The sequence below is a fragment of the Seriola aureovittata genome, chromosome 10, assembly GCF_021018895.1.
Source record: "Seriola aureovittata isolate HTS-2021-v1 ecotype China chromosome 10, ASM2101889v1, whole genome shotgun sequence".
In the NCBI taxonomy this organism is placed as follows: domain Eukaryota; kingdom Metazoa; phylum Chordata; class Actinopteri; order Carangiformes; family Carangidae; genus Seriola; species Seriola aureovittata.
Genome location: NC_079373.1, coordinates 21,346,569 through 21,373,320, shown reverse-complemented (window position 1 = coordinate 21,373,320; position 26,752 = coordinate 21,346,569). Strand labels below are relative to the sequence as shown.

The window sequence follows — 26,752 nt, the reverse complement described above, 5'->3', positions numbered from 1 at the left end:
GCAAAAGAAACAATGATAGAGGTTTTGTCAGTCAATATCATGATGCCTCATCCATCCAAGTTACAAAACATTTAACACCATTGCCAAACCAATCCATATAATAATTTAAATGATCCAACACAGTTCCTTTCAAGTTTTGGCACAGAGAAGTCAAGTGTTTGGGAGACCCCAACCAGTCATTTCTGCAACACCTGAACACAATACAATACATGTTCCTATCAATACAGTTCCCAGAATTGCACGGGTTATAGAATTCGGCGTAACACCACCCAACCTGGCAACGTGGCAACGTGGCAACGCTCAGAACTTCCTCAGCCAATCAGAATTCAACTTGAAATGACGCCAGTGCAGGTCAACGCGAGCAAAAGGCAAAAATCTAGCGAGATCGCGCCCTGTAAATCAAGCGAATTTAACCGCCCAATAGTTTGTATTTCACTCGAAAAATAACCCAATATTTGCCGACATTAAAAGTGGTGAGCAAGTCGATTGATACCATACAGTTTTACAGGCTAGCTATGTACTACATTTTTTTACTTGATACCCCAATGCGGAATAAGAGATAATTGTAATTAGCTCACTAATAGTGGTAACTAGCTAACATTCAAGTCAGTTTTTTTTTTTTATTCTGCCCGCGCTGGCTGAAGTTTGCTAGCTAACTGGCTAACTTGGAAGGCCAAAGCTTTCCAGGACGGTTAACATTTTAATATTGTGAATCCTGATTTTTCATTTTGTAACTAAATGCGTTTGTTTCTGACCGGTTAATGTACACTGCTCCACCAAGGTCCATGTGAGAGATGGGAAGAGAGAAGGACGCTAAAGGAGAAGGGAAGGCCAAGCACAAAGCAACGAAACTGAAAAGGCTGAGTGATCATGCAAGCGCCGGTGCTGGGGGAGATACGCTCATGAACAGGTGTGTGTGTGTGTGTGTGTGTGTGTGTGTGTGTGTGTGTGTGTGTGTGTGTGTGTGTGTGTGTGTGTGTGTGTGTGTGTGTGTGTGTGTGTGTGTGTGTCTGCACGTGTGAAGAACAGAAAGAAAGAAAGATGGATAGAAAAAAAATGTTTGCTGACAGGCACAGTTTAGCTAGCAGTTAATCATTATTCCCTCAAGGCCGAGTCAAGCGCCATTATCAAACAAGTTACCTGAGTGATTCCCTGTCATAAGAACAAAGTTAGAGCAGCTCTCTAATAATATATGCATGTGGCCTGACTACATCACATCCAACATCTGTTCACCATCAACACAAGCCACACATCAAAGCTGGTTTTTGCATGGAGCAAGCAAGAGGCAATTCCTTTCATGTTGCTGAAATGTGGAGACAAATTAATTTGCATAAAAAAATAAAATAAAAACGAATACTTACAATGGTGATAAATCAGACGAGAGTGAGAGCAATATGGCAGTATGTATGTGCTACTAGAGGACTAACACAAAACTGTTACTGAGAGAATGCTATGCTGGCTGATCTGTCTAGGAGGCTGATGGCATCAAGTGCGTGCATTAATTTCACTGAGTACAGTGGGTACTCCATCTTCATATGAATAAATTAATTTACCTTGATATCTGATGCGTTTATTACCATGCATATGTGAACAGACAAATGAATGTGGAGTGATCTGTCATTGGCTTGTGTAATTGATGAGAGCAGAGAGATGAATAGACACCTGTATGCGCTACTGGCAGTAAGCAGGCAGTTTTCTGTGACAGCTCATGTTATTTCATGGCACACTGACTGAATTACTGATTAAGCATCGACTTATCATCCCCAGCTGCAAGACTCATGGAACTAATTTTCCTTAGCATAAAAGTGCCTCCTGCTTTAACTGTTTTATTGCCAAAATCAAAATTTGGATTTCTGAATTAAAAATGAACATAGCTGGAAAATAATTGCAGCTCAATTCCATGATAAATTCAGCCCTGAAGGCTGGAAAGGTCAAATTGAAATGAAACATGTTCAAAGCTGTACGGAAAACCTCTGGGACACTGCTTGTCTAATTGGTGGCATTTTATAGCATTGTCTGACTAGAATGATACTAACCAGACAGAGACATGAATCTAACATCAGCCTAATATGCTCTAACGTCTGCTACTTGAAAAGTGCAGCTCAGACTGTCTCCAAGAGGCCTTTTCAGTCATGTCACAGTAACAGGGAAAGCTGATTTTTTAATTAATTTTTTTCTTGCAGTTGTACTATTTTTCCTAACTGCTCATGTATTACAAATACTGCATCACTAACAAGCCTTTCCTCTTCTTCTCATTGTCATTCTTGTAACATCTTGACGCCCTGATGTGCAGCGTAAAGCCAACTAAATCTAGAGAGAAAGCTGATAATGGAAAGTCTAAAAACAAGGTAAATCACTTATTTTCTTCCTTCTCCTCTGCATTGAACGATACATCTGGACAAAATTTGACCCGATGATTGCACTGTCATCTTGACCAACTGAGTGTCATGAGAGTCCATCTATAACTCTTGCCCTCTGGAATTAGCATTAAGTTCCAGGGTAAAAATTCCATCCCCTATTACCTACTGACCCCGACTCAGACTGACATAGCCACACTACAAAAGCTTGTCCCAGTAGGATCCCTCCCTGCAATTGGATTTCCACAACATCGGCTGAGTATATTTATGCATCCAATACCCAGGCTGTTGGAAGTAATTATTTTATGGCAGTGTTTTGATTACAGTGTTTAAATGGTAACCCAATTTATCTGATAACACAAGTTCATTTAATAATCATTGTACTGCCTCCCACTCCACAGCACGGTGCTATGTTTCTGGCTACAAATAATTTTCATTATAATTTAATCTGCCAGTTTTTTTTTTTCAATCAATAAACCATAATATTATTTTTTGTATAAAATTTCAGACAATAGTGGAAAATACCCATGGTGACGTCTTGGAGTAGCTTGATTTGTCTGAGCAGCAGTTGAAAAAAACCAAGAGATGTTCAGTTTACAATGATATAAAACAGTGTAAAACAGCAAATTCTCGCCTTGGAGAAGCTGGAAACTGAATGATTTGTGTTTTTGCTTGATGAATTGATTATGAAAATGGATTAATTTCCTGTTGATTGACTTAGACTCTTACCCTCTTATCAAGAGCCTAAGATGAAAGACTTTGCCTGATATTTTTATATGTTTCATGAGTCAAAATGGTACATTATTCAGACACTAGGAGTCCTTGAAGATATGATACGACGTCTTGTGGTTGTATGAATGTTTGAACACTTGCATAAATTTGTAAAAAAAAAAATTGTTTATATGCAAGAAGTTAGTGTGTTACAATGCACAGTGTCATGGGCCAGCTGTGGGAATGTGCTTGGAGTGCAGTTATGTTGTGTTGTATAAGCTTTATGCATGTCCTTCCCTCAGGTCAAGACACCTAAGAAAGAGACCCTTGAGTCAGCCAACAGTCCCAGGTAGGGATGAAGTCTTAATGCCAGTAGATTTAAGATTATTGAAGGGTAAAATAATCTGCTGACAAGCTACTATGGAGCAATTGTGCCAGAAATCTTATTTTTCTCCGCTTTCCTTTTCCTCTTTCCTCTTCCCTCCTGAGGTGATGGAAATTAATTCTTGTGTTTTGATGTTCAAGGGCCCTGGACAGAAGCCGGTCCAATTTTATACAATGTGTTAAGCTCTCACAGAAAATTAATTTTACTGTGCACTGAAGACAAATATCTGTGGCTTGTCAGGAAAGTAATAAATGAAAATGCATGGTTTGAGTAGTTGGATGCTCAGCAGGGTGTTGCTGGGATGGCAGACTTTGGCCGAAGGCCTGCTGCGTCAAATCTGTCTCACAGCAGTGTTTCTATACAGTTGGTAATGGATTGTATCCCAGATGCGGAGTTAGCCCAACCCAATATGACGAGTGACATTTCAAAGGAGATGTGACTTGGAAAAACTATTTTGCTAAATTCTGGCTTTTAATGTCTCCCTTTAGGGTTTTTTTTCCTTCAGAAAGGCTCAGGTGGTAACTGTGCTAGTTGAGTGGGTTTCATGTAGGGAGGAAAGTTAAGGCAGCAGAGTTAAGGAAGAAACATAAGGCTATTAGAACCACTGACCGTAAATGTCAATGGACGCAGTGACCCACCTTCCTTTGTATAGCTTTTTATGGATTTTGCTCAGCGGTGCAGTATACCAAAAAACACGACCATTTTTACACACCCTTTTTTTCTCTTTCCACATCGAGCAGTTGAACTTAACAGCTAAGCCACAGTGCACACAGTGCAAAGTAATCTAAAAGAAAAACTAAACAGAACAGGCAGAAAGTTAAACAAAGACTTCTCCGATATATGTTATTTATAGTGAATATATAAAGAGTTTTGGCTCACAGGTAGTTTGCCTACTGCGAAGGTTAAGAACATTAATGTAACAGTAATTTGTGATTGTGACACATTGTGACACCTGCAGGCAGGCAGTTGGGTTTTTGCATTTACTTGTCACATTAAAAATCCCTAAATCCCAAAGCTTTATGCAAAGGGAACCTAATGCAACCAATTCTGTCCTTACGGATATATTTATGGCTATATTATGGCATAAATAGACCAATTCACAGTCCAGACTGAAAGTACTTGCACAGTTGCAAATTTCTTGTTCTTCAGGCTCTGTGCTTAAGGACATTCAGTTTGTAATAAAGTAATGGATAATACATTAAAGTGCCAAGTCTCAGCTTTAATTTGAGTAGATTTATGTCAATTTGAAAGAACTGTGTGGGGAATTTAGCCTTTTTAACACAGACTGCCCAAAGTTCAGGGGTTCAAAACTAATTGGACAGATACACATGAAGTGAAACTATATGATCATATTTAATATTTTGTGGAAAAATATTTTGCGTCCTTTGGATTTCACACACAGTTCTGTCTATAATAATGTAACCTATTCAAATTAAAGCTGAGACTTGTCACTCAATTGTAGTGTCCATTACTTAATTTCAATTTGAGTGTGCTGAAGCCCAGAGCCTCAAGAACAGAAAATGTTTAAGTGTGGAAACACATATGGTCTGGACTATACAGGAGAAGTTTTGTTTTGTCAGCATGATGTCTTCATGAAGAATGTTGTGGAAGTTGGACTAAGCACAGTGTTTGTGTAGCATAACTGTAGTGAGGGCAGGAGTCCCTCATTGTGTTGCCATGCACTTACTGTGCAGGTTTTCCTGTGAGCATTTGCTGGAAAAAAAAAAAGCATACATGGCAAAAGGGGCTGGAATTTATATTCACAGTTTAATCGAACTTGACGTGCTGGATAAATGCAAAGGTCAAAAAATGATTAAAATGACAGTGTGATGTTTGATTAAAGAAATTGTAGTGTAAAGCAGGTAAAGGTCAGTGATTATCATCCCTCCCCTAGTAGAGGGCAACCTTGTTTTCATCTCTACTAACTTGCAATATGAAGGACTGGACTTCAAAGGGTCATTCTGCCATTATGTTGAAAAAAGTGCAAGGCAGCAGATTTTGTCTATATCAAGATGCTGACAATAAAATGTCTACAAATTTGTAGAGAGTAGTGAATGAGTGATTTTAGACTCGGCACACGTGTTCCTAATAAAATGAATAATGGCTCAGTTCTCTTCCGGTGTGACAGTGAGCCAGTACATTACAAGGACCCTGACACCAGTTTTATTATTATGCCTATGCGCTGTTGACAGCCAGGGCATTATGTTTTTGAGTTGTCCGTCCATCTGTCCATCCCATTCTCATGAATGTGGTATCTCAGTAACACCTGAGGGAATTTCTCCAAATTTGGCACAAACATTCACTTGGATTTAAGGACGGACTTATTAGATTTTGGTTGACAAAGTTCAAGGTTAAGATGACCTCGCATTCCTGTGAATGCAATATATCAGGAACGCCCAGAGAGAACTTCATTGATTCATCATCTGAGGCAAACATTCACTAGGACTCAAGTTCGCCTGATTAGAATTTAGTGGTCGAATGTCAAGGTCACTGTGAACTCATAAAACACATTTTTGGTATAACTCACAAATTCATAAACTAATTATCACACCATGTAACACAAATATCTAATAGGAAAAAATGATAAAGTGATGACATTTTATATCCAATTGGCCAAGGACCAACCTCATTGTGACATCATGATGTTCTTGCAAAAACACTCTGGCCATTATTTCATGCTGTAATTCAGGAAGGGGAGATTGTGACCATATTTCCTGCAGCTAGTTGTTGGAGGCATACAATGACAAGGTGGTGATTGTAGTTCATACCTGTACTTTTACTACTGTGACACATGAGAGAGTGAGAGAGGGCACATTATCCTCAATCAGAAGCCATCAGGGATCACACTGTAGAAGAGCAGAGAGAGTGCATTAGGCTCATATCAGGTGGTTGCTAACACAACAGATTGTAATTGGGATCCAGTAAGCCACTTCCAGTTTTGTACTATAGTGCTTTCCATTTTCCACATTTCCCTCTTAACTAAATGTTATGTGAAAGAATGGGAATGTTGTTATTTATTAACAGTGGTGACACTGATTTGTTGATTTCTTAATTTGGCACCTTTTCCTACCCATCAATTCCTCACTCTGCAGGGAAATCCAAGGTTGCAGTTGTGTAATTATTTTTTAATTTCTAATCCCTGTGATTATGTCAATATCATTGCTGTTTCAATAATGTTGTTTAATAACCATAATTATGTGTGATTTCTTTTGGTCAGTGAATCATAATTGTGTGCTCTAGGATTTTTTTTCTCTATTCTGCATAGAAGGGTAATTTAGTCCTGACTTTAGCCAAGAATTTGTCAGACAGCAGTTAAAAGGAACCATTAAGCTTTTACTCTATCTTTGTATTTGCTTGTTAAGTAAGGGCTAATTCAAAATCAACATTTCAAGTCGGATTTCCTAAGACAAATTAGAGCAAAAAAACAGTTAATAAGTATTTAGGAATTTGTTTGTGCTAATTCCGTCAACTTCATATGGACTCTGACACTTCTTTTTGTGGTTTAGCAAGTTGGTGAAACAGGAGCCAGAGGATGAGGACTTTACTGTGAAGAAGAAGGGGTTGAAAAGGAAAAGAATTAAAGATGAGCCCATGGAAGGCCCTTCACTTTCCACTGCCACACCTACGTAAGTGTGACCAGGTCAGACTTGGATTGGCAAGTAGTTTCACCTGTCATTTTTTCTGTATTGTATAAGCCGTTAGCATTCTTTCTGTCTCTGGATACCTTCAGCTCTAAGAAAAAAAACAAGCAACATGGGCAGGAAGACAAAACTGATGGAGAAGCTCAGAAAAAGAAGTCAAAGAAGAGAACAGAAAAGGTAAACATTTCTTCCGGTGGTAATCTGTCGTCATCAATAATACTTCTGCTATATGAAGTTTGTTGGGGATGTGGTTCAATGTGGGAGTGTTTGAATTCAAATCGTATGTGTTTTTCTCGGCACAGTTGGTAAAGAAAGAGGAAGAAGAGCATTCAGCCTCAAAAAAACCTAAGAAGACAAAGGAGGAGATTGAGGAGGCAAGACAGATGAAGATCAAACAGAAGGAGGAGGAGGAGCAGAATCGCTGGCGATGGTTTTGAAATGCTGTTTTTTTTTTTCTTTCCATCTTGTATTGATCTGGATCCACCACACCCCTGCACACACAGACATAGACACAGACAATCAAATATAATGCAGAGAGGAGAAATTTTCACTTTCTCAGATACATCCTCATATTTTCATTGTATTGCTTTCTGTCAGGTGGGAAGAAGAAAAGTACGAAGATGGGGTGAAATGGAAGTTCCTGGAACACAAAGGACCCTACTTCCCTCCTGACTACCAGTCTCTACCTGACAACGTTCACTTTTACTACGACGGTCAGTTGAGTGTGAAAGTTGAATGTATGAGAAAGGGTGATTAAAACAATTGTGAAAGGGTTTAACTCAAGCTATTTTTGACGCACTCCACATTTTTACTCTTATGACAGTTATTTAAAAATAATGAGGTACTAAGTGCATCCAGAAAAATCGGACTACGGTTTGACGGGTGTTGTGAAGTAAAACTGCATATGGGAAAAAGTTGTATAAAGGACATTTGTGGCTCAAGAAGACCCTGAGCAAAATTTCCTAATTGTCTCAGGTGATGACACCTTAGTCGGCGTCAATTGGGTCCTAAGACTTTGAAAATGAAAAAATTCTGGGAGGTGTGGCGTTTGAAAGAACTGATTTTACCAGACCTGTAGCCCGCTCCTCATCTCTGCTTGAGACTCCAGGCTACATTAGCCACTACTAGTGTAATACTAGTGGGGGGTGAGACTATCTCTGGTACTGCTGCATAGATTTTCTTTTTTTGTAAACTGTCAAACATTAGTCTAATGATGTTATGAGTGCAGTGATGGGTCTGTGGAGAAATCTTTTAAGATAAAATAAAAAGCAGCAGAAAACAACAGCAGAAAGCACATAACACATTTGTAAATGTATTTTACATATTTTGAAATTTGTAAAACAACTGACAGCAAGTATAAGTAAAGAATCCATCATTTTGAAAAATTTTGAGAGATGGACCATTACAACACTGTAATTGTACTGTATAGTCTAAATTATATGAAAATCTGTTGATTTAAAAAAAAAAAAAAAAAATGCCCTCAGAAGTCTTTAAAAGAAGATAGTGATAACTCAAGTCTGAATTATTCAAGTAGGTTGTTCCAGAGCTTAAGTGCAATAAGTGCAAAGGTTTAAGTCTGAAGTATCACTCTTATGAAATGCTTTCTGGCTTCGTTCTTTGGAAGAGTCATCTTTCAGCGGGACACCTAACCCTAAACATCCACTAATGGAACGCCAGGCCTGTATGACGTTCAAGAAAAAGTGTGGAGTGTTTAAATTACATAGCTTTCCCTCCAGTCACACGACCACAGTAACATGACCTCGAAACCTTCTCAGTATATTTGGGAACACTTGAAAAGGGAACGGGTGAATAAAATTGGAAAATCACAAGACACTCGTAGAGATGCTTTAAAATTAGATTCAATCTTATAAATTAAAACCAAACAGAGTGCAAGCTCCAAGGACGAGGAACAGTGGACAAAGTTGTGTATAAAACAAAAGAGTTCTTTGAAGTAAATCTAATAATGCCAGTGTACAGCCCTCCCAATTCAGTTGTTAACGCACGCAAGACACACATCTTTAGGACACCAAAGGTGTATTGGGTCAAACACTGATTGATGACTGTAATTGTTTCTGCTTTGTTTATCAGTCAAGGCACAACGGTGTCCTATGGGGAGTTGGTTTGATCTGTTAATTCCTGTGTGTGCATGTACTTGTTTGTACCTCACTCTTAGTCGCAGGGCTGAATGTAGATCTTTGTCCTTGTCTCTAAACGTCCCTCTTTAAATTCATAGATTACTCTGACAGGACTCTAGAGAAGCTGAGGTGGGTGTTATTGCATGCTGGAGTTTGATCAAAGGTATAAAAGTGAATTATTGGGACTAGTGGACAAGCTGCATGCTGTGCTATTTTAATTTTCATTGTTTAGCTTCTGCTAAACCTCTAGGACATTGAGGACAGAGTACATTAATGATCGACAAATAAAAATGTTGTCCAAAAAAATAATCATTGAAGTCGTGTGCTTGTGTTTGTCTGTACAGGTAAGAAGGTGAAGCTGAGCCTGGCAGCTGAGGAGGTGGCGCTGTTCTTTGCCCAGATGTTGGACCACGAGTACACCACCAAAAAGGTCTTCAGGGAGAACTTCTTTAACGATTGGAGGAAGGTAAAGCCAAAAGGCATCATGGATCTTTTCAGTTTTGGAAGGAAAAAAATAATTGGTTTTCAGAGCTGATACCTGTTCCTCAGAGTTTTATTCCTAGTAGTAAAACTAAAATCAACAAGTGAAATGAAGTGACTTTGACAGTTGCATTAAAACAATCTCCTTAAAAAATCAAATAAGATATTCCCATGCTGAACAACAGTCTTGTCAGATTTCTGAACGTGAACCATTGTGGTTTTCGTCCAGTCTCATTTCCCCTGATGCTGCCACAGCGATGATGGCTGGAGGCTTTGTCAGGCATGGTTAGTTTGCTGTGTACATGAGTCTTTATTGTGTTTACTGTTACTTTAGGGGAATAATGTTTACGTTGGCATAAAAAGTACAATAAATCAAAAGTGTCAGCTTCTGCAAATGTCAGCTGCAGAAACTTTCTCTTGATAACGTCCGATTACAATATTAGTTGTCTGTAGTTGCAGCTTTGTGTTAGAATATCTGTGTGCTGTAAATAGTAGAATATATGTGTGTAAAGTACAGGTTGCGTGTGTGACTGGTACATGAATGCCGGTGTCTGTCAGGGTGTCCTCTGTATAGAGAAAACACTGTGCCAAGCCCCAAGGCATATCATGCAGAATTAATTTTGCGCTGCTTAGTGCTCAATGCACTTGAAAATACGATTTGTGTGAAGGCATTGATATGCTAATCCATACAAGTAGCTCCCCTGCATATGAACAAATCCAATTAAACAGTTTTATTATAGCCGGAAAAAACTCTCCTCGCTCCACTGCCCTCAGTGCCCGCCCACTGTCGGGTGTCAGTCATGCTTAGACATGCAGACTGACTGCCTGTCCACACTGTCAGTGTGTGTCTGCACAGAGGTGTGTGTGTTTGTGCATGTGTGCTGATCTTGAGGTCTGTTTTGACATCTCATCTCCTATGACCCTAGATAACAAAACTGGACTGGTGGTGCTCTAAAAAGCTTGATAGATGAGTCATTTTTTTATCCTAAGTGGATATGTTCAGGTCAGATGCGCTTTGTGTGCTGAATAGTTAACCCATTTAAGTTGCTTATATTATGATCTATGTTTTTATATGATCACTATTAGGGTTACTGCCCTGTTTTTGAGGAGCACTGCTGTAGTGATGACTGATGACAGAAAGATCTAGATGTCCAGGTCCTTTTCATTGTTTACTGTTATGTTCTGCCTCTCAAGGCCAGTGTGACCTTGAAAAATCACATCCATGAGGTGTATATGAGCAGATCGTCCTCAAAATGTTGGCCTCGAGTTCATGCAGCAATAGCTTTCTCGTCTGACAGCATGAGGCCGTATTAAAAGCCATCATGTTGTCGTGACATTTTAACGCCAGAAAATACTGAGATGAATCATAAAGTCTCCACTGAGTCGCACTGTATTGCTGGCCTGTTAGTAACCTCTTTGATGGGGTGACCGCTTGTGCAATAACTTTAGAAAGTTGACAGTTGAAACTGGGCTGTTCTGCTGTTGCTGCCTTTAGTGTACTGTAGTGTCAGCAGTGTTTGTGTTGCCTGCTTGGTAGTGGCCTTTTTAGGAGGAAACCGTCTAGGCTCTGGCCATAACGAAACCACTTTTTTCTTTTTCTGTCCGCCTCCAAAATGTTCCCATACTGCTGACTTGAATGTGCCAGGGGGGATCTGCAATCTTAATGTTATTGTCCATCTTGTGCTAATTAAACTGCCACACACAGTTGGAAGACAATAAAATAGGTCTAATGTGTAATATTTACAAAATTCAGTTCAGGTTGCCCCAACTTTAAATACAATTTCAGAATCACTACACCCCTATTATGTATGTTTATTATTCCTCACACTGATGCAGTTAGTTCAAAGCGGCAAGGACAGTTAATCATACATCTTGGATTATTAAGGCTGCAACTATGGATTATTTTCATTATAGATTAGATGGATCGGTTAAATGTTTTTTTTTTTTTTTTATATATATTTAATGAATTTAGAAAAGTCAGTGTATGTCAATAAGAAAATGCCCATCAGTTTCCCCAGAGGCATTTTTCCTCTCTGTTTGATTAATGACTGAAAAGATAAATTTATAATCAGAATTTTTACTGGTTAATTTCCTAATTGTTTTAAGGATATGACCATTTATATGCTGACTCAAGAGGAGAACGTACTTCAGTGTAACACACTTTGTGCCTGTTTAGGAAATGACCCATGAGGAGATGTCACTGATTAAAGATCTTGACAAATGCAACTTTGGAGACATTCATGCCATGCATAAAGCCAAGGTGGAGGCCAGGAAAAACATGACCAAGGAGGAGAAACAGGTAAGGCTCTGGCTTTTTTTTTCTTCTTCTGTGCTGTTGCTGTCATTTAGATTCTGAATAACTGATTTTTTGCTTTATATCTGTTGAAGGTTTTAAAAGAAGCTAATCAGAAGATAGTGGATGAGTATGGCTACTGTTTGCTGGACCACCACAAAGAACGTATAGGCAACTTTAAGATTGAGCCTCCAGGGCTGTTCAGGGGTAGAGGCGAACACCCCAAACAGGGAATGCTGAAGAAAAGGATCCAGCCAGAGGATGTCATCATCAACTGCAGCATGTGAGAGTGGGATTATGACATCGTACTGATGCATAAGTAAAGGCAGGCCTGATGAAAAATCCATCATCCTAGCTGCTATAAATACACCTTTTGGTGCGACCTTCTGGCTGAGCACAGGAAAACTATATCCATTGACTTAAAGAAAATAAAGAAATAAAGCAAGACCTCTATGCACAAAGTGTTTAAAAGTTTGGATTCATAAAGAAATCACTTCAATCTTTTCAAATTGTAGATTTACCACCTTTCTGGGATTGCAATAGAGCTGCACATGTATTGATAATACACAGCTTCACAGAATGTATTTTCTTTAGTTAACCTCTGGAATATGGTTTGAGGTAGCACGTCACTCAGGAATGATTGTTATGCATCACTTATTCACTGCCTGGTGTGCAAGGCTGTACTGGTGTCACATATTTATGTTCAGGAGACCCCCCCCCCCCTTTATACTCCAATGCTATAAATGAATTTTCTTGCTCTGACAGAGAATCATGTGTCCCGGTGCCGCCTGCTGGTCACCACTGGAAGGAGGTACGACATGACAACACAGTGACGTGGCTGGCCAGCTGGACTGAGAACATCCAGGGCTCCATTAAATACATCATGCTCAATGCCAACTCAAAACTCAAGGTAACACAAGCCGGTCAGCCTGCTGCAAAAAGGGAAGGGAAAATGCTCTTAATTAGACACAGGCACATTAGTCACAAAAAAGTTGCAACCAGTTTTACTTTTTTAAAACTTAATCCGTTGTTGACAGTCAGTTGATAAATACATTCATCCACAAGCACCTGAACGCACCATCAGTCAAATGTTGCTTTAGCAGTCCTCGTACTCAACAATTTGCCACTTAACAAAAATTTTGCTTTGACAACAATGACAGATGTCATGTTTTTAAACGTAGGGGATTATGCATCTCAAGCATATCACACTGGCATGAATGGAGACCTGTCACTGCCTGAAAGGTAGAAAGAACACATTCATAAAATCAAACCATAACAGTCTTTCTCAGAAAATGGTCAACATTTGTAATTGGGAGACGACCTATAAAATTTAGTCTTTTTTTTAGATATGATAGATTTTGAGTTTAGTTTTAACAAATGTAGATAATTTATGTTTAGTTTACTGTATATTTACAATGAATCAAATAACTACTTTTGTTATGATTGAAAGGGACAGGGATTGAGGGTGCTGTCCCATAGCACCATTTTTGCTATGTATTCGGCACCATTGAGTAGTTGCCTTACCAGAAGTTGTTCAGCCAACACTGCAAGTTGAATGAGAGAGAGCTGTCTTATTTGCTATATACTATGCTATATATTGTTCACTTGAAATTCACAGTAGATATTTAGGGATCTTCCAAACACTTCAAAAAACAACAAATTCAGAAGGTGTCACTTTGAACACAGTTCCTGACCCTGTTGGCTTTAGACTAGAGCTGTAATTCTAATATTGATCTGTATTGTAGAACAGCACCTAATATGCATGTTTATCATGGTCCAAAATTGTTTGTGTAGAATATTTGCATTTAATGACCCTAATATTTTTTATAAACTATTAAAATTCCATAATGGTTTTGTTGGAGTATAAATGGTAATCCCTCTGAGTTATGTGTGTTAAAAAAGATTTGTGTGCGACAGCTCGTTTATTCTTTCCCTTTCTTTCATTCTCTTTCTCTTCCATTTGCTCATTCTTCCTCTTCCTTCTCTCCATCTTTCATCTGTAAAGGTTAAGTTATTCCACTTTCAGTCTCCATGACAATATGTGTGTGATGGCGGGTTTAATTGTTCCTTGGTTGCAATCTATAATCAGTTGCAAAAATAGAGTATTTTTTCATTATAGTTGTGTAGCTGTGTGTTTTTATATTCCTTTTCTTTTGTGTGATATAACAATCTGCATTTGTGTCATGACCATATGACTTTACTGAAAAACAATTTGATGTGATGCTTTTCAATGAAAATGACTTCATGTTGTTATTTCGTAGCCACTGTTACATTACATTTTGTCTCTTTAGTTCTTTGTTTCATGTTTACTTTTCTCATCTTTCCCTCACTCTTGCTTTCTCTTTCTACTCCCCTCTTTCTCTTCTTTTCCTTCCTGTCATCCTATCAACACAGGGAGAGAAGGACTGGGAGAAATATGAGGTTGCTCGGAAACTGAAGACATGTGTGGATGACATCCGTAACCAGTACCTCCAGGATCTCAAGTCTAAAGAGATGGGCACTCGTCAGAGAGCTGTGGCCCTCTACTTCATAGACAAGGTCTGGTTCTGAGTTGATGGTCAAGATCAAAACTGTAAAAAAGTAAAGATGTAAAGAATGAGGATACCAAGTTTTATATGTTTACACATAAATGCTAGAAAGAAACTTTTGTCAGTGTCTGATTCTCCATAGTTCTCAGTTTGAACATCAAGGGCCATGTGAACATATTGGAAATCAATGCATTATGTCTTGATTCCTTCTGTTTTTCTCACAGCTAGATGGAAGATCTTTTACAATGAGAAAATGGATTATATATAGTCATTTTCTACCCGTGACCCCAAGCTAATTATCTCAGTCTTCATTGAGTGAAATGATAGATCGAGAGTGTGATTGCTTTTGGCTCATGCCGAAGACTTTTTCAATTCCGATTCGGGTTTGTTGTGTTTACTGTGCAGTTCTCTATTTCTGTTTCATGTCCTGAGCCTATATATATTTAGTACTTATTTGATTGGCACATTTGTTATGGGAATAGGAGAGGTGGTGGTCAAAGTGGTTGGTGTGTACGTTTGAATTTGATGTGTATTTATCTGCATCTTCTCACCTAAAAAAAGCTGGCGCTGAGAGCTGGTAATGAGAAGGAGGAAGGAGAGACGGCAGACACAGTGGGCTGCTGCTCGCTACGAGTCGAACACATCACTCTGCATGAGCAACTGGAAGGCAACGAGTGTGTGGTGGAGTTTGACTTCCTGGGTAAAGACTCCATTCGCTACTACAACAAGGTCCCTGTCATCAGGAAGGTAAAGGAACAAAAGACGCATAAACTGACGAACACCTCCACATCCATCCTTTTTAATTTGTAGATTGTTTGGACCTGAAAACTGTATTTTGTAAATATCTTTACTTAATATAGTTCATACAGGGCAAGTCCAATTCTCTATTTGAGAAGACATCAGCAAAACACAAGGGCTGTTCATTGCAATACAAACCAATATATTTCAGTCTAATAATCTATGCTTTACCCTTTGGGTTTTGGCAGAAGTCCCTGCAGAGAAGGTCACTTGCATGCATATCTATATGCACAGAGCCTGAAGCAGAGCGGGAACTGAGAAATGTCCTCAGGGCGCAGTTGTAGATTGGTTTCCTGTGGCTGTGGTGGTTTAATTTGTCTGTCTGTTCCAACTGCTGAACTGTCCCTCTGCTCCAGTCTGCTTCTGTTGGATTACATCTTCATGGAGGGGAATTTTTAACCTTGTAACCTGGAGCTGGTCAGTGCATCTAAGCATCATGACATGGTTTTAATTAACTGGTTAAGTTTCAACTCCATGAGCAGTATTGTATAATACTAGGAATCAGTATTTTAGGCAGAGCATTCAGTCAGGGGCAGTGCTGAAGGAGCAGCTGAAGTCATTTATCAAGAAAGCACACAAAACTGGTGTTGCTATTCATCATCTTTCCTTGTTGTCTCACAGCATTACATAGTTTTGGCTTTTTGACTGCTTGTCAGAAGTAGTTTTAATAGTTTTAATACATAGGTTTGGCTGACATAACTGGTGATAGGAATTCATCTTTTTTTCTGACCAATAGAATTAGGTGCAGATTAATTGCTAATAAAAATGGTTAAAACAGGATACTGTCAGTGGACATGTGAACAACTGATCTTAAAAGCAAGTTTACGGGAGTTGAACAACCTAACATCTCCATGCTGAGTTTGTGCATGCTTGTATTAAATGATCAACCAGCATACAGTACAGACTGTAAATATCTTAATCAAATTTAGACAGCCCTGTGATTAACAGACCTTATGCACAGTAGTTTTAGCAATAGACAATGTTTCATTGTTAACTGTTGCTTCAGGTAGGTTCATGGTCTCAAGTATTTGGTTCAAGTTGGTGTTATTTAGTCTTGCATAAAACTGTTTTTTCAAACTTTGTAATGCTCCCTCAGGAGCCACTGGAGACATTATACAACTGTTGTCACGAGCTGAGTTGTGCTTCTAATAATATGTAAACTAAAATTCACATGTTAAATTTGTGGAGTGACTCTTTAAGATCTGTCATGCTGTTGCCATTCAAAAAATTTCACAAGAAAGTGTGGTAACAGGAAACCTGTTTAAGCTTTTCTTTGAATTTTTACAGCGCTTCAGAGTTTTCACAGTTGCACTCAGCATATTGGCTTTTTGCTGAAATACAGAATAGTTTTGTGTACTGTTGCAGCAAAATCACTGCATTTGATGTGGAAAATAGTGGATATATTCTTTGCCCACTAAACAGGCCTGTGTTGGACCCAAATCAGTTTTAAGCTTTCACATATCCATTGACAATGTCATGTAATCAGTTCAAGTCAGTTTAAGTGGAGTGCTTAATTGGCTTTGCTCTATTGTAATGTTAGGTGCAAAAACCTTTTTTGGAAGCCTTCATAATGTCGGTGGCTTGCACAGGGTACAATATTCTAATGCTCATAGGACAGCAGTAGTGCTATAAAAGAACATAATGTAATTAAGCATTGCAGCAACTTGTCAGTTGTTAGTGATCCGATATAGTAAATGATGATGCATAGTGTAATGATCAGGTTAGCTAATGCCACAATAGAAGAAAACAAAGTGTGAACTTTTTTATCTTGTTTACTTGTCTACAATCTGTCAAACAGCTATCACTTTTTTGTGTGTCTGTGTCTGTGTGTATGTTTGTATTTGTGTATGTGTGTGTATATGTAAATTTCCAAGCCCTCCTCTGGTGTCAGCCCATGCTATCTCCAGTTCCAGAGATTGAAAAAGAAATGTTAGCACCTGACAGCCAAAGTGTTTTGTTTCTTGGCAGAACATATAATTATTCAAATGAGTGCATTCAAAAGCAACACATTAGCTAGAATTAATTAGTCCCTTGCATATTTTAGCATCATCAATTCCCAGGGAAATCAGTGGGATTGCTGCTAAATGTCACTTTGAATAAAATGGAACAAGGATGGAAAGAAGGAATTTCCATATTAAACCTCTGGAGGGATATGAAATTATTGAATCTAGTACTTGGGGTTATATATTTGGCTTAAATCTATGTTGTATATGTAGTCTCTGCAGTTTCTGATACAGTTCTGCATACAGAGAACACAGGACACTACTGGGAATTAATGCAAAAATTGCAATTATGTGGAGCCATGCTGTGCATGATCTGAACTGCTAGTACTGTATGTCCCATAAGACAAAGTCATATCATTGCCATAAGACATAAGGGTTATTAATAAGCAATCCATATGAACACTTGTGTACCTTTTTCTTTGCCTTTCCCACCCTTGAATGCTTAGCCAATGATTCATCGGTACCTCAGTGTATCTGTTTATTGTTTAAAAACAAGTACCTACTTATTACTCGCCGAATGACTTTATCAAATAGCCCCAGAGAGTGTGGACACCCGTAGCTGCATAAACTTATTGTGTCAGGTACATTCATGCTGCTGAATATTTATAAATTTTTTCTAAATTCCATTCTCAACACACACGCATCCAGACACATCACTAAACCAATTAGGCAAGCTCACTTTGGTGTCTCTGCTTCTCTTAAGACAGATTTTTAGACAGATATTGATTTACATTTTCATCCCAAATAAAACTTTCAGTTTATTTGCCAAGGGGGAACCAAATTGCCACACAAACCAGACAGTGAAATATGTCAGTGTGTTTTATACAGCAACACATCTGTTGCTATTAATTGGTTTCTTGCATATTTTATGAGTTTATTTGGGGAACGGTGCATCTGTGGAGCCCACAGAGTTGCTGGAAATGTCAGCACTACATTTGTTGTCTAAATTGCATTATACTGTGTGTGTAATTTTGATATTTATGATATTTTAGATTTGACTTGTAAGCTAGCCTTCAAAGAATCGCTATCACTTTCCACCTTCACATTGAATTTATTGATGCATTGAAGGTAATTTCACTTCTAATGTTTTGCACCCAAAATATTTAATATTGCCCAAGTCGAGCCTGTATTGTTAGGAAATGTTGGATAACTGATAAATGATTGGCTGAAGACAACACAAATGTCCTCATTTACACACTATTTTTAGTCCTCCAGTGAAACATAAACTTCAGAACTATCAGTGCAACACAGCAGGTAACCCCAGGTTGGCTTGATAAAAATATGTATCTTTTCAGGTTTTTAAGAATCTTAAACTGTTCCTCGAGAACAAGCAACCTGGAGATGACCTCTTTGACCGCCTTACTGTGAGTATCTTACTTACTGCCGCTACATTTCTTTCCTTCAGTATTTTACATGTTTTCTAGCCACCTCAGATGTTAAGTTGTGAAGCTTTTGTAAAATATTACCAGATGATGCTGAACAAAGGAAGTGGTAAAAGAAGTGCTTGGTATTGGTTAAAACTGCTCACAAGTAAAAGAGTACTTCAATCTTTTTTATCAGGGTACCCTGAGGTACATAATAGTTGAAGAAAAGGCTGTGAAAGAAAAATAGAATTACATTTTTTTTTATGTTTTCTGGGGACGGAAGGCTACGGTAAAGGAAAAGCAGGGACTAAATTGTAAGGTGGAAGAGATGAGATTGAATGAGGATGAGCCATTGGTGTGGAGAGATGAAAGGGGTAAAGTGAGGAGAAGGGGACGAATATTGGAAGTGGGGAAATTGAAAGCAGAAAAGGAGTTTCAAAAGAGAGAGGGGATGGACTCCGGCAGATAAAAATGAAACTGCGCAAGTAAAAATTGAGAGAGAACATGCTAGGTGGATGAATTTCCACACAAGAATCTGGCATCCTCTCAACCTCTTCCAGTAACTGCAGGCAGCAGGTCCACACAGAATGCAGCAGTTGTGCACAGGGGTTAGTCAATTGCAGGGAGACGTGCGGCTTCTCAGGCTGCTCTCAGTCTTTATAAAACAAGATTAACCGCATTATTTGTCTGTTTTAATTTACATCCCAGTTTGTCCTTGTCAGGTAAACATTCAGAATTACCCATATATACAGGATTGTTGTAGTGGAAACAGGGCTACAGTAGCATGTACTTTGGGTTAAGTGCTCTGATTTTTGAGGTATACCTTGTCTTATAATACGCTCCACATAGACAAGGCTATATGTAGGTGGGAACAGATGAATAGCCAAATCAAAAGAGAGGGGACTAATGAAATGGAAGAAGAAAGATATGCAGATAAGAGAGCCAAAGGAAGTTCTGAGAGCCAGCTACGTTGGCATATAAAGATTGACAGGAAGGAAAAGCATGAGATGAAGAGATGGAGCAATTGAAGGAGGGAGTCCGGTGCCTCTGCTCTCTGCCCTCTAGTGTGTCAGGAAATGTCAGGGTGTTTTGGAGGTGGAATGGTAATGGCTGCTGTGGGCAGGCCTGATTGACACCCGGAAAGGCCAGGCCACTCAGTGTGTGTGTGTGTGTGTGTGTGTGTGTGTGTGTGTGTGTGTGTGTGTGTGTGTGTGTGTGTACACACACACAGTAGTAGACAGAGTGGTAGGAAAGTGACAGCTGATCCAGGTGAGGGGAGGTTAGGAGGGAGAAGGTGGACGATGGCTGGAAAAAGGTAGTTGGAGGAAAGATGGAGGGAAGGAGAAGATAAAGGATCAGAAGTGACAGCCAGGCAGCTACTGTAAGGCCGAGGTGAGGGGGAAGAAGATGGAGGATGAGTGATGGAACTTTAAAGAGTGCTGCTATCCTCAGCTGCCATTTCAGACAGAGGCTGTGGAAGGCGCTGAGGAAAGACAAAAATGGAAATCTGGGGCTAAAAGGTAAATGAAAAACATGAATAAGGCAGGGAGTGAAAGAGTTGAATGACAGATTTTTGGACCTAAACTAACTTGGCTAGTGAGCATGATGTTAATTTCTCTTGTACATGTAACACAATGAGGAGTTTCAGATTTCATAAACAAAAGATGAGAAGAGTGAAACCAGTGGAACCACCTTCCACCTCATGCCTTGGTTTTTGCTCTGATATGCATTGTCAGCTGTGAGACCTTATTTTGACAGGTGTACCTTTCCAAATCATGTCCAATCAATTGAATTTGCCATAGGTTGGAATCAAGTTGTAGAAACATCTCAAAGATGATCAAGAGACTTGGAAGGAACCCTTACTAAATTTCAAGTGTGATAGCAAAGCGTCTAAATACTTGTCAATGTGATATTTCAGTTTTTCCTTTTTAATAAACTTGCAAAAAAATTCAGAAATTTAGTTTTCACATTTTCATTATGGGTCAATTACCATATACCATTCACTGTAGCTGTTTCGAATGACCATACTCGAATAATAGGGGAGAGATGTGCAAATTGAAAAAATTGAGAAAACACTTATGAATGCTTCTCCTCAAAGCATTCAGAGCGTTGCACTCGGTTGTGTGAAAATGCTTCCTCTCTGCCACACACCTGGTCAGTTGAAGTGATCAGCACATCCACTTCACACCGCAACTTGCTGGTTTTGTAATGTTCAAAAATTGTCAGATGCAAGCCCTCAATTCCTACATCAGAAAGGTGTGGGACAAGGGACTTTCAGACACTAATTAACCATCCGACAAGCACTTTAGTTGAATCTTTAAAGCTACAGCCAAACGGAAGTTAGAGTGTCTTTTTTTTTTAGCAATGTGACAGATAACATTGTATATGTGGGTGGGGTTTAGTTACGAGAGGGATTTATATCAATTCCTTAAAATTTTATTGGATCACTCAAAAATGGGTTTGCCTTTGCAAAGATGGCATGATACAGAACTGTAGTGAAATATGGAGTTGTAGAAAGACTGTTGCCCTGCACCCACGTCTTCATCACCTGTACTGTTAGATAAGGAGGAAGAGGATGAGGAATTAAATGAATCAGAACATAATCCTGCCCTCTTAGAAATGTAAACAAAGTACCCACGGAATGATATTGCTCTGCTAGCTACTACTACCTACACTGTGAGCGAACTGTCAAGTGTGGATTCAGATAAAACTTTTTTTGACATATTTGCGAACACATAGAGAATATATTAGAACTTGGAAAGCCTGTTTTTTATTTGTTGTTTGTAAAACTAGCACAGGACCTGTGGTCTGCATTGCATTCTGTAATCTCTCTGGCTACCTTCACAAAATGCCAAACTGAAGTGCAGAAATGCAGTTACATTGAGTTTTTACAGAAACAATGTGCACTGAAGTGGACAAAATCCTTAATGTTGTTAGCATTGTTAGCATTCAGTGTTGCAAACATTTTATTGTACTCACATTTCAGAGGGAGATGACGCTCATCAATATAAGGTTGCAAAATGCTCAGCCATGGTGAGCACATGTTGGTGTGCACTTGCCTGTGTGTGTGGGTCTGTTCGCGAGTGCATGCACGCATTCTCGCCCCATGTTGAGGTCTGATCTGAGCTTAAAATGCAGGTGTATGTCAGGCTTGTCTGGAAGCCTCCTCTCCTGAGTCCACATCATTAGAGCTACAGTACACACACTGTCTGCAGTTTCAGGTTAACTGTACCCTCAGTGGGATCTCTTTAACGACATCTTAGTCAAATGAATTAAATTACTACGGAGTGGTATAGTCCCTATGAGCTGCCTTATTTTGGCAAATTTCATTATTTTCCCTCCACTCTATTGTTTCCCTTCACCATCAACCAGAAAGGAGTTTTTTAAATGGGAACTGATGCAGAGAACACACAAATTGGAGCCAGTAAAAAATGAACAGCAGATGACTATAACCAGTCTAGAATGGCAACAATCAAGATTTCTCTCCGACATTAGTTGCCATCACCACAAAATTGCTGTAGCAGTATGTTAATGAGAAAGTTCAATTTGTAGGATTGTGTATTATAGATTGGAAATTAGAAGTGCAGTCATGATACATTGTAATAATGCCTTAGGAGGTGACATGGATGACACACACAAAACACCATGGCAAGGGAGTTGATGGTGTGAGAGCTGTCATACCTACCCCTCAAACTTGCAGACACCATCATTAGCATTGCAGGGGCACGGTTAGGTAGCTCATTAGCAGGACAGGCACGACAACAAATGTGTGTGGATGCGTGTACCTGTGTGCTCTCCAACACATGCATTCATGCACACATATGTATATATGTGAAAACCCTCCTTCATCCTATTTCTCATAGGCTCCTGCAGTGAGACGCACTCATTTATACAAGTAGCCCCAGACAGCTGGATCTTGACCTCGCTCTGATTAAATGAACCACATCATTATTGTAATCTTCATCTGAATTATTTTTTTTCTTCTTCCAGAGCTGTGAGCTCACCAGCAAAGTTTTTCTTTCACATTTGTCTGCTCTCATCTATGTTTATAAATGTTATCTGCCACATATTTGCACCTCATATCAGGATGTGTGCAGTGAGCATACATGTTTTTGTTTTCAACCATTGTGTGTGCTCTTGCACTCTTAACTCTGTTTCACGTCTTTGCTGTTCAGCTGAAGCTGTAGCCATTTGACAGGAGCTCATGGATATCTAACCACTGGCTATGACAGCTCTAACTTGTTATAATACCTAGAGAAATGTCAGAGGGGAAATAGTACTGTGATCTGTTTTAATATCCCTGCTCTAATTGATAATGATAATGAAGGCAGAGATAGTATTTTATGTGTTTTTATTTGTTAGGGTATATTACAGAAGCCTTTAACACTGCAGTGGTACAATGCCACAGTGCCACCTAGTGTTAGAGGAAATGTGCTGCTATAGGTGCCTTAATGGTTCTGTGATGACAGTTTGTTTGTTCTATGCTACACTGGTTGAATGTGTTGCTCTTTGTCTGTTTCTCTTTGCCCCCCATTTCTCTTCATGGCAGACAAGCTTGCTGAACAAGCATTTGAGTTCCCTAATGCAAGGTCTTTCTGCGAAGGTCTTCAGGACATATAACGCCTCCATCACCCTGCAGCAGCAGCTCAAAGAGCTCACAAACAGTAAGTCACACATTCATTATACTATAAAACAGTCTAACATTACATAAATTGCTGTATGACATACTCATGCTTATAAAGCACTGGCTCATACCCAGCTGCTGGACAGGTACCAGCGGTTTTATTGCAGTAACCCTTTATCAATCTGTCTCTTATCATTGTCTCATTACCTGGCCGCTTGTGCCTTGGAGTCCCATGATAAAACACACTGCCACACTTTTGACACTTTTTATTTTTAGCCTGTTTGATTTAAGATATCCTGACGTTAGTCAGCTTTTCCAGCCATGGCAGCAGTACATTATCACTGTACCCAGTGTGGGGCGTCTCTGCCTCACTCTTATCAGGGTCCCGTTGGTTGCCTCTGCAACAGTTTCTCATTCAGAGATAGAAGTGTCACACTCTCTTCTCATTTCTGGATTGCCACTGAGAACCAATCTGCAAGCTGACATGTGGTTGTAGTGTGTGTTATGTGGAGCCAAGGAAGAATAGACAAAGCTAATGTCGTTCTGAATAAAATAAATGAAAGTGTGTGTGTGTGCATGTGTGTGTGAGAGATTTGTGGTGCAGATGGTGGGTGGGCAGTAATAATATGAGGGATGCCAGCATGATTTTATCTTTTTAAATTCTCTGTGCATAATTCTGGTCAGATATGTGTTCTCAGTGGGTTGTTTCTGTTTAAATACAAATGACTATTCTCTCACCCTCCAAGAGTCTGACAATGTGGCAGAGAAATTGCTGTCCTACAACAGGGCTAACAGAGCAGTTGCTATTCTCTGCAACCACCAGCGGGCGCCGCCAAAGACATTTGATCAGTCTATGGCTAATCTACAGGCCAAGGTAAGAATGGCTTGACTTGGTTTATTGGTCAGTCATTCATCACGTTAACACGGTGCATAGGCAGGGACAATGATATTTTTTCATGTCCTTGTGTCACTAACATTTTATTGAAAGAAGCCCTGTGCAGAATTCTAGAGACCATATATTTTTGAGAACATAATAGCCCAGTCAAGGATAGCTTGAAGCTGATGGTAATGCATGTATAAAATCATACCTATGTCCTAATGTGCTCCACCCAGATTGATGGTAGAAAGGAACAGCTTGCCCTAGCTAAGACGGAGCTGAAACAGGCCAAGAAGGAGGCCAAGGCCAAAGGCAGCTCAGAACCCAAGCTGCAGACGTAAGTGATGCAGTAGTCAGGAAAAAAAATAAATAAATACAATTGTTACAATTACAAATGATTGTCAACAATCTTAAAATAGAAGCACTTCTTTGTAGACTAAATAGCAAGCTACACATGCTTACACACTCAATAGACAGGTACCCTGTACGGCTAAGCACCACCTAGCAACACACACAACACAAACTGCTTCAGTATGAATAATGAGCTGTAAGCCATGGGAAATGTAAGATCTTGAATTTGCAATCATACAGATGTTTGTTGTTTTGGTAGCCCTGCTGTTAAGTCATGGTGATGAGCTTCCTTGCTGTTAATTTTTTTGTCTTTGTTTATAGAGTCAAAAGAGGCAATTACAAGCAAGGTTATAGTTGTACATTGCAGTGCAGTAAGGCATCCACATATGGACCTCTGCTTCTCTGTGGGTATTGCATTCATGATTAATAAGTTTATTCACGATATTAAGACTTCAGACATTACATTGTGTTGAGCAAAGCATAGAAAATGAACACTCTGTTCCACTCGATGTCAGATGAAAGTTTTAAATGAAAAATGTAAGCCATCTGTGACGGATACCTATAGAGTCTGCATTTAAACCAGTACTCAGTACAAAACTACCTGGTGTTGGATGTTGCTATTTTACTCGCTTGTCATCCCTAGACTGTTTAACAACATTGAATGTTTTATTTTTTGTGGATGCACTGTGTTATTTACATAAACATCTTCCTCTCAATGAGGCTACATACTGATGAAAACAAACTCTGTTTTGCTTGCTCAGAATGTGGAAAGGATCCATATTGACACTCTTCCAAATCAGGAGTCTTGTTTCTGCTAGAGTTAACCGCGTGACTCTATTGTACTTGCCTTTTGTGAATATTTGCTGCCAGGCTGGTGGAGCGGAAGAAGGCAGCAGTGAAGCGCTGTGAGGAGCAGCTGCTGAAGATGGAGGTCCAGGCGACTGACAGAGAAGAGAACAAACAAATTGCGCTCGGTACCTCAAAACTCAACTATCTGGACCCACGCATAAGCGTGGCTTGGTGAGTAAATACAAACGTTGACACTTAGGTTGGTGAAAACACTTGTACTTAATTCGTACTAAATTTTTGCATGTGCAAACCTACATAAGAGTAACCAGACAAATTTTGGTTTTCAAATTGAACTAACTGCACCACCTCCACCAGGGGCCTGTATCACAAAGCAAGATTACCAAATCAGGCAGCTAATTTGGGGCTTTATTTGGGCTTTACAGTATCATGAAGGCGGTCCACTTTTAATCAGGGTAGATCACCATGGCAACCTGCATTGTATGACTAACCTGTTCAGGCAGTGTCAGCTCAGTGGATTGGATCAAAAAGTATAAGCCCACTTCCTGATGAATCTGTCTCTCTGGAAAAACTGAGTCACCGTTCTACAAAGACCCAAAATGGACAAAACCACTGCATTCACAAGATAGTAATAACTGAGACAAATTCATGTATTTCCAGGTCATTAGACCCACTTTTCTGTCTGTGACATTCAAGAGTTAAAAAATTTTTTGTAGTGCAAGCACTTGGCCTCTCTGGTATTTCTACCACTTCTATTACCTGTATTCTAGCAGTAGGTTGTTTTTAAGACAAAAGATTTCACGACTTATTAGACCCTTAACTGTTTGTTGTGTTGTTTGATGTTTATTTTACAATATTTTTTCCATTTGTTGTAGGTGTAAAAACACAGAGGTACCTGTAGAAAAAATCTACAATAAGAGCCAAAGAGACAAGTTTGCCTGGGCCATTGACATGACAGAAGCTGACTTTGAGTTCTAACTTTAATCTCCTAAAACTCCAGTCTCATAAACTGACATTATGATGCAATGAAGGAACCATTCACTTTACATAACATACAGTACTTTAATGTTGCATTATAATATGTTTGACTGCTGATGTTGTACTTTGAGATTGTGTGATGTAATCAAGCTCCATCCTTGTGACACATTTTGTTTACTGCTGTTCATTTCTATTTGATGTTTTTGGCACTTTTGTTTGTGTATTTTGTATTTGTATTAATTTGAATAAAGGGTTCCTATTATGCAGTAAAAGTATGGTTATTTTTCGTCTAAATGCCACGTTTGAGTGGACATTATTGCAAATACCTCTAATTCTATATACATTAAATTTGAGCTACAAACATTTTCACCAATATATAACATAAGTTCCAATTCTTCATTTGTTGATTGTATAGTGTAA

The 26,752-nt window shown here is 39.1% G+C and overlaps 1 protein-coding gene across 1 annotated transcript; it reads left to right on the top strand.

Annotated features, from left to right (window-relative positions):
* The first annotated feature begins 346 nt into the window (after window positions 1-346).
* On the top strand, window positions 347-26,752 carry zgc:173742 (DNA topoisomerase I, mitochondrial). Its single transcript, XM_056388183.1, has 20 exons — window positions 347-473; window positions 782-910; window positions 2,294-2,348; window positions 3,371-3,417; window positions 6,960-7,079; window positions 7,184-7,271; window positions 7,397-7,524; window positions 7,692-7,807; window positions 9,574-9,695; window positions 11,886-12,008; window positions 12,098-12,285; window positions 12,768-12,912; window positions 14,397-14,540; window positions 15,092-15,277; window positions 18,627-18,695; window positions 23,245-23,359; window positions 24,066-24,193; window positions 24,433-24,533; window positions 25,418-25,567; window positions 26,230-26,752. Exons 2-20 carry the CDS (start codon window positions 795-797, stop codon window positions 26,330-26,332), a joined length of 2,244 nt encoding a protein of 747 aa, XP_056244158.1. The 5' UTR covers window positions 347-473; window positions 782-794; the 3' UTR covers window positions 26,333-26,752.